General features: G+C 35.0%; 1 protein-coding gene across 1 annotated transcript; it reads left to right on the top strand.

The window, feature by feature from the left end:
* Positions 1-768: 768 nt before the first annotated feature.
* Positions 769-6,663, top strand: LOC129243813 (glutathione S-transferase theta-1). The gene is made up of 5 exons (XM_054881139.1): positions 769-1,046; positions 2,751-2,853; positions 5,298-5,617; positions 5,684-5,834; positions 6,570-6,663. The coding sequence occupies exons 1-4, from the start codon at positions 932-934 to the stop codon at positions 5,821-5,823; spliced, it is 678 nt and encodes a 225-aa protein (XP_054737114.1). The 5' UTR covers positions 769-931; the 3' UTR covers positions 5,824-5,834; positions 6,570-6,663.
* Positions 6,664-9,303: the final 2,640 nt, after the last annotated feature.

Below are 9,303 nucleotides of genomic sequence, written 5' to 3'. Positions count from 1 at the left end.
AAAATTCATTGATAAATTCGAGCTCATAGTTCTAAGAGCAAGAATTTTCATTCATAAAACGAGCCGCCCATATGCCAATTTTCTCGACAATTCGAAAATAGTCAATATTGGAATATTTCGCGTAGAATTATTTGCCAATATTTGATAAATCTTCAATTTTTGTCAAGTCGAGTGCCCGCGGCATCGTACATATGTATGCATCAATATATGTACGTAAATATGTGTATATGCACAATGCTGTGCCAATGAATGTGCGCTGCGCCATGAGTGCGCGCTGGATTTCTTGCGAAGTTTTACCGTTTTATCTTGAGCTGTGGCTGGTGAGCACACATACACACAGCATATACATATGCGCAAATGTATATACATTCACAAATGTATAAAAATTCACAAATTTACATTTGCATATGCCATCTTCCTGTGCGCCTGGTAATGAAGCGTTTGCTATAGAGGATTTTGATTCAGAAGGTAATTCAACAAAGTTTTACAGACACCAGACAGACAGACATAACATATGTACATAATTTGGATGATTTGGAGAAATTCAAATATATAGGTCATATTAAAAAGCTACCTAACATTCTTTGCTTCTAATCACCAAGAAATTCTTATCGACTGCTGCTAAATTTACATAATTCAGCCCCTTCCTGTTAATTTTTGTTGAAAAATGTGTCAGTGGTGAATTGTCTTCGCGACACGAGTACCCCTCGAAAATGAACACTTTCCAGTCATTAAGACTTCTCTATTCATTAACGTTCTCTGTATTGCACTTAGACAAATGAGTTTGCAGAATAAAATTTGTAAACAAGAAAGATAAGCCAAATAGATTTCACGGAACTACTACGAAATTTGTGCTTGACAGTAGGCAGGTGGCGAATGTTGATAGTTTAGACAAAGAATAATAAGGAAATATTGCATTAATTAATGTGCGATGGCAAAGTTCAAATATTACTACGATTTGCTTTCACAGCCCTCGCGTGCCTTGTGGATCGCATTGCGATTGAACAAGATTCCATTTGAGGATTGTCCTGTGGCGTTAAGAAAGTGTAAGTAAAGTGTGATTTTATAAAAAAACTAGCAAACCCGGCCCGCTTCGCTGGGCACACTAAAATAGAATATATATGGTTTAGAACAGAAAAGATATGGTTTTCATATTATTTATTTCTTTATTCTTTATTCAAGCGCTTTGACATAAACCATATTTTTTGTTTTTCTATTTGTTTTTGAGTAAATATATAATGTTGGTGGCTTCCCAACACGTGAACAGCCAACGTATAGTTGACCATGGGTGAATACTGGTTCTTCTAAATTCATCCCGCATATTTCTAAAGTTTGCCCTTGTGATTTATTGATAGTTATTGCAAATGCTAAACGAATGGGCAGTTGCAAACGCTTGAATTCAAATGGCAATTCAGGTGGAATCATTGGACTTCTTGGTATTAGAACGTCTTCATTCTTGAATTTGCCAATTAAAATAGTTGCTTGGATAACATTATTCATCAATCGTTTGACTACTTCATTTTGTTCTTGACGTTCTTCTGATGTCGCGTTATTCCGGGCATTTCTCATGCGCCTATTATTATTTGTCGAACGACCAATATGATTACGTGATTGTCTTGGCATTTGTACTGTAATAAACATGATTGTAATTATGGTATTCTGAGATTTTAAAACATGTTTTTTTTTCAATTTTGTGGATTATATTTTCGATGCAAATGTGTTTAAAAACCCAAGTCCACATGGTCAGAATTATTTTATTTAGTTGTGATTTTCTTAAATCATCTCTTTTCTTCTGAAAATTGTTGACAATTTGCATGATAAGACTATGAATTTTTTCATCAAAGTTACGCATTTTTCGTGCTCTTCTTTTGCATCCTTTAACAATTTCTTTTGTTTTTTCATTTTTTTTTTTACCATTTTTTTCACTCATGGTGTATCGTAGCTTATCGCTTATGAACCAAAAAAAAAATCCACAAAACATAATTCCATTTGAACATTCGGATTTCACATTAAATTCTCAAATTTCGTAAGAAATTATTCACTGTTCCAAAATCCACTCCAAAAAAATTCACAAAAAATGTTTACACTTTGCATTTACCTCTTCTCCTTATGGCGTCCAAATCAGAAAGAAATATTGACACATTGTAACTCACACTGTCAATTTGACAGTTCAGTTCCTCCTCAAGCGTTAAAAAAGTAAACGACATTATGGCTGGTTCAAAAGAACGCTGTACGCGTTGCCGGTGTTCCGAATTACAACCAAACTTTACGAAACCCATTTTCAATACTTACTTAACAATGTGTGTAAGTTTGGTTTAATTCGGTGCAAAGACGCGGCGGGTCCACGTTTTGGCATATATTTCGAGACCCTAGTCATCGATAGGTATGAAAATTACCCCGTATTAAAGCACTTATCAACAGCTTTCATTTGATACCCATATTGTACATACACAACCAAAGGTTACCCGGGTCCACGTTTTGACCTATATCTCGAGACCCCAGTCACGGAGCGGCATGAAAAATACTCTGTACTAAAGCATTCACCAACAGCTTCCATTTGATATCCATATTGTACAAACACATCCTAGGGTTACCCGGGTCCACGTTTTGGCCTATTTCTCGAGACCCTGGTATCCGATTCTCCGTAAAGTTCATCACAACGCGAAAAACGGCTGAATTTTTATATATTATATTATATATAGATTTAACAAAAAACAGTAAAAGTATGTTTCTACAATTCTAAATTGCAGCAGAACATCTTAAGCCGGAGTACAAGCAAATCAATCGGTTTCGAAAAGTGCCAGCGCTGGTGGATGGAGATTTTCATCTGGGCGAGAGTGTGGCGATCGTACGGTGAGTGGTGGCATAATTAGCCAAATATTGAATTGGGAGTAAAAAATTCGTTGTGCCTTGATGTAAAAGATAGAAAATAAGGCAAGCGACTAAGGCGTCCCCACGACAGTCGGTTCTACGTAATCGGAACGACCTGGATTTATATTAGCAACAAGCGACTGAGGAGTATTCCTCTCCCCATCACAACTTGCTTTGATATCTATAATGAGCGTATCAACTCCATTCAGGCTCTTCGCGTACCAAGTTGTAGCAGAAAAATAAATAGAAAGTAAATAGTCTAGTAACAATTCTCATTGAAGAGATTAGAGCTCTGGAGAGACACAACCACTCCATCGACTTCTTAAATATAGTCTTGATGTTTTCCTATAAATTTAAGGCTCCACAATTTTATGTCGTTCCGAATGGTATGCAATTCTTGTGAGAATTACACTCGAAGGTTTGCCATTGCATGCCGTCGAACCACCGCTACTTCAAATCGCCTCACCACTCACCAAAAATCGGTTTCCCATACTATTTTTTATGTCCGCAGCGGGTTAAGAGCTAAGGAGCACTACAATTTTAGAATGTTGCAGGTCATTGCAGGCTGAAAAACTATTTGCACAAACTCAGAACTGGTATGTCTTTTCGACTATATAATTAAGTTGTTTCTTTTATACTACTGTGTCCAAAAAATAAGGTGACATTGTATTTATTTTGAAAATTCTTTATTTATTCTTCCAAATCAATTTCATCCCCTTCAAAGTAATCCCCTCCCGACACAATGCACTTATGCCAACGTTTTTTCCAATTTTCGAAACACTGGTTGTAGTCACTTTCCGGGATGGCCTTCAGTTCCGTCTTCGTTGCGGCTTGAATCTCCTCTATCGTGTCAAAACGGTGTCCCCGGAGCGGTCTTTTGAGCCTGCTGAACAGCCAGAAGTCGCACGGTGCCAGATCAGGTGAATACGGTGGTTGCGGAACGATATGGGTTGAGTTTTTGATGAAATGATCACGAATTACGAGTCCAAAAAATTCAATGTTTTCGGTACCAGTCGAGATTTGACGCGCTTGAGGCCCAAAACATCCTTCAAAATGGTATTGACTGAGCCTTTCGATATGCCAACATCATCAGCAAGGTCTCTAATCGTTAATCGACGGTTTTTCAACACCAAATCTTTGATTTGTTGGACGTGAGCTTCGTCAGTTGAGGTTGATGGTCGCCCAGGACGCTCTTCGTCTTCGACACGTTCACGACCGGCTTGGAACTCACTATACCACTTGTAAACATTTTTTTTAGACATAGCCTCATCACCAAAGGCTTTCTGCACCATCCTCAACGTATCCGAAAATTGATTCCGCAAACAAAATTTAATGCAAATTCTTTGCTCAACAAATTTCGACATTGCAAAAAACGAGAAACTCACTTTTAGCAGCTCACAAAACGACGCGTATCTCAAACAGTAAATGAATATTTCACATGAAATTTGACATAGATGTCACTCACAGTACTACCAACCTAAAAAAAAAAAGAATTCTCCTAATCCTTCAAAGCGCGCAGTTTAAAATCAAATGTCACCTTATTTTTTGGACACAGTATAATCTTCCGGAAAGTAAATACTATCGTTATAGCAAATATAGGATTGCTAAGAAAGCTGCAAAGTTTTTAGTTAATAATAAAAGCCAAAATAGATATCTTAGGCTTGCACTGCATCCTGTTAAGGGGTTAGGGGTAGTCAGAGGCCCGAAAAAATTATTATTTTCAAAAAATTTTTGTTTTGCTAGTCAATGGCTTTATTTTACAAAAATAAAAACATAGCATTAGTACATCATATTTCGACTTGACTATAGCAAAAGTTCAACAAAAATTTATAATTGTAAAAGTTATCGCTGTCTGTGTGGAGCCCGTTTCTCCAGAAGTCCCTTGAGGTGAATATCACAAGTCCTTGGAAATTCATCTAAAATCAATCGGACGAGAGAAATTAGTTTTATTAGTAGTTTATTTTTTTTTGCAAAATTAACAATATGGTGGCATCAGGAAATATTTTTCAGAATTTCGAGAAAAAACCGACAATTAATTGTTTAAAAATAATAGAAAAAAATCCTTCGATCAGCCCGAGTCTTTTATGTTTTTCAAAAGTAGTATACATTTTATTGAAATCTACCAAGCGGTTTTTAAGTTACAGTGATCACCAGTTCAAAAAACATAGTTTAGAGAAACACGCATTTAAAATTTTGCGAACGCTCCGGAGCGCCCGAGCGACCTTTGTTAATTGTTGAATAACTCGAAAAGTATTTGTCGGATTTAATTCAAATTTTCACAACTGCAAAAAAAAATCAATTTTTTTGAAAATTCTGACTATTCCTAACCCCTTAAAATAATCTCACTATCCTATTAATATAAGCCCAATTGTTATGGTACTTAAAAATATTTTTCTTATAATTTTATTTATTATCTTTACTTCTAGCTACCTCGCCGACAAGCATCAATTAGGTGACGCATTCTATCCAAAGGCATTGAAACAACGTGCACGCGTCGATGAATTTCTAGAATGGCAGCATTTGGGTGTACGCCTTGGTTGTACGCTCTATTTTCGCGATATGTGGCTACTTCCCATTAGCGGCTCTAAGCCCAAACCGAACGCTGAAAAGGCAGCAAAATTATGTAAAAATATGGAAGTACAACTAAAAATTTTAGATGAGATTTGGTTGAAGGACACCAAGTTTGTGGTGGGCAATGAAATGACTGTGGCCGATTTGTTTGGTGCTTGCGAAGTGGAGCAGACAAGTAAGTGGGCAGGTGAATAAAAATATTATAAAGGGCTAAATGTATATGGTTTGTTTGTTTTTGCAGAACTGGCACAATATGATGCTGGTAAGAAATTTCCAAAAATCGCTGAGTGGTTAATGCGTGTGCGTGCACAAGCGAACCCGCATTATGATGCAGCACACGAATTTGTCTACAAGAAATCTGGAATGAAACCGGATAATTAAAGTGAATAGTAGTAAGCGTTTATATTTTCACTTGTAGAAATAGTTTCAAGTGTGTAAAAAAGTTAGAATAGTTGTAAATTTAAATTTTGAATAATTTTTACAAATTTTTTATTTTTATTTAAAAAATTAAAATAATTATTCTAAATTTAAAATCAGATAATTTAATTTAAAGTAAATAAATTATCACTGCAGTAAACGTGATAAAAAGCATATGAAAGTGTGTTCCAAACCAATTACGGGTGAATGAAAACCGCGCGGCGGCTATGCTGTTTATTTAAAAATGGCTAGTGAAACAATTCGAGCAAAGGTTGTTAAGGGGGAACGCCACTGTGAAAATTCAAAAAAATCGATTTTTTTTTGCATAAATTGTTTGTATAACTACTCAAGAAAATGTGGTAAACATTTTAAAGCGAAATTCGCTTTATTCCCGTTCCTATGTGCACTTAAGTTAGCGCACGTCGGTTCGACTTTTTTTGATACGGTGGCAACCATTTCTCGAAGACTTATTAATCGATTTTAATTTTCTTTTTTTCAAAATTTTTGTTATCGCACTGGCTATCGTTGTACGTAGCCGATTTTCAAAATTTTGAAAATAACTATTTTTTGGGCCTGTTGAAAATCAAAAAAATGGTGAAAAACACACATCGAAATTCAAATCACCACCAAAAACAAAAAAAAAAAACGGCTACGTTCAACGATAGCCACTATTGTGTAGATTAATAAAATTTCTGGTTTTTTGATTTCAGATGATTATTCATTGCTTTATCGCTGCCACCAGATGACGTCATTTTTTTTAACTCGTTACGCTTATTCACATAAATTTGTCAATTTTCAATATTTTTTAATAAATTTAAATTTAATTAATTTAATTAATTAAATAATTTACATCAACATAGTTTAATACATATATAATAAATTGCCTATGGTATTATTCCTAATTTTGGTTTTATGATTTTATAAAATTTTTCTAAAGAAACTAATTTGCCTCCAAATGCACACTTGCTTATTGATAATTGTTTTGTTCATGCTCCAATTGAGAAACATCAAAGTTACAATGGAAAAATAGTTGATTATCAATGAACCAACGGAACAGAATCTCATTAAGATTACAAAATAATTGCACAGAATTAAGCTACTGACTCAGGTAATAGCCGAATAAGGCAACTCAGAAAATGTTTTGAAACCCCATTTAATTCGTGGTGCAAGAGTATTTGCGAAACAGGTTTTGCAATGATATACAACCAAGTACACTTGACAAGTGTTACCCAAATTATTGAATTCGAATTCGGAAATAAAAACATAAGAAGTGCCGGGAAATTCTTGAAAGAAATCTAAATATTCTTGCAGAAATTTAACCAAATGATAACGTCAGTATGTTTAAATAGAACAATGAAAAGATAATATTACTCAAGACAAATTTGGGAAGTACAGATTTAGGTAGTGAGTGGGCAACAGAAGGAAACGATCATGAATTTGTTAAAAATAAGGGGTCTTTTTTTACTTACCGTGCCGTAGGACTTTATTGGGCCAAAAAACAAAAGGAAATTGCTAATAATTTAAACACTAACCGTCACTAGTAAAACAACAACACCTTCAAAAAGGAAGTATGGCGGCTGATTATTGGTCTGTTCATGGAAAAATTATCCAATAACTTACCAGTAATTTCATTTCCGAGAATTCGTTCTCAAAGTAAAAAATGGCATGAACGCAAAACCAGTAACAATTTGCAAGTTTTACGAACAGCTGATTAAATTGTTGGTTGAAAAAATCACAAAAAGTAAACATTTTTTCGATTGAGCTACTTCGTATAAAAAAAAAATTAAGCAAATAAAATGCAAAAAAACGAGTTTAGTATCACATGATTTTATTCTGTTCACAATAGTTTGTCCCATTTCGGCAACACTGTCAGGCGAAGAAAATTCCATTAGCAATTGCTTTGTTATGGCAATCACAGCTTTCTTCATATTTACCTTGCTTCATACATACAGGGTGCGCCATGTTGTTGTTGTTTTAGCAACATAAACATCCCCCATATATATGCAGCAGGAATGCTACTAAAGTGACAGTCCTTGGCCGGATATAAATCCTGGTCGTTCCGGTAACATAGAACCGACTGTCGTGTAAACGCAGGGTGCGCCATCTTTTATGTCGGTATGAAAACATTGAATAAGTTTGAAAAAAAAAATTGAATTGTGGTTTCACTGACGCCAAAATGCAGAGCGCGACGACGATACGACACTCCTGGACAACGCTTTCCCTCACTGCTTCAACAAGTTCATTGGAAGGTCTTCGTCGTTGATGAACGGCATGTTGACGATCTCCTGCTGTAGCGTGCTCAAAAAGATTCGACGCCAAACGACGAATAGTATTGTCAGACGGTGCCTGTTTGCCGCGATACTTTTTCCGATATGCGCGTTGAGCTAGAACAATATAACGACTATTTTCGATGCATAGCGTCACTATTTCAGCGCGTTGTTTCAGTGTAAAACGATCCATGGTTGAAATTAAACTGAATTGACGTTTCGAAAACATGTATATTGAAGTCGATCGGTTGGTAAATGACAAAGTTATTCAGCGTTTACATACCGACATAAAAGATGGTGCACCCTGTATATTTCCAAATTAGTTAATAACCAAAAAGTACAAGGATGAAACACGAAAGACACCTTCATTACTTTCAATTTATATTTCGGAAACTGCAGTAACGGTGACTGCAGGCTGTGGTTCAGAAGTACAAACCTCTAAATTATTGGTCGATTCCTATTTAATATGGCTTCAAATAAACTTTATAAATTTTAACTAAAATATATTTACTTACATACTGCATTTTATTCACCATTTTTTATTTAAATTTAGAATTTTGACTCAATTCGCAAATTTGAATTCGTGTTTAATTTTACTTTGCGATCAGCTGTTTTTCTCACTTGCAAATTCTTACAAGTACAAATTTCTCCAGACACAACTTGCAACTTCCCCTCACAATAAAGTGCCATTTTGCTCTCTCACTTTCCCCTACTTTGCAAGCTTTTTGGGCACATGATCACCAAAAGATGAGAATTTATAACAATATTTACAAACTATGATATTTGCTTAATGAAAAAACCTTATATTTTCACTATAGTTTACTATTTTCGGCTTGAGTAAGAAATGTTCTGCAATTAGAACATTTTGAGAACTGGAATTGCCCCAGAAACGAAGTGCATCCACTTTATGGGCGTCTGCTGTAATTTATTTTAATATTTTTACTCACTAAAAACTAATTAATTTTGTAGTTGGAAACAAATTATAAGTGGTTTTGTAGATATTTAGTTTTTTGGTGCTGTAGACTTAATGCTTGCAAACATATGAAGTAGAAATAAATATTTCTAATGGTGGCTTAAGTGAAATTTAGCTTAAGATTTTTTTATGAAGTCACCTTGTAGTCACAGAGGCGCTAATTAAAAGCAGTGAATGCATAAAAAATGTGATTTCAGCATAACT

Source organism: Anastrepha obliqua, chromosome 4 (genome assembly GCF_027943255.1).
Source record: "Anastrepha obliqua isolate idAnaObli1 chromosome 4, idAnaObli1_1.0, whole genome shotgun sequence".
NCBI classification, from domain to species: Eukaryota; Metazoa; Arthropoda; class Insecta; order Diptera; family Tephritidae; genus Anastrepha; species Anastrepha obliqua.
This window is presented reverse-complemented; position numbering and strand designations above follow the sequence as displayed.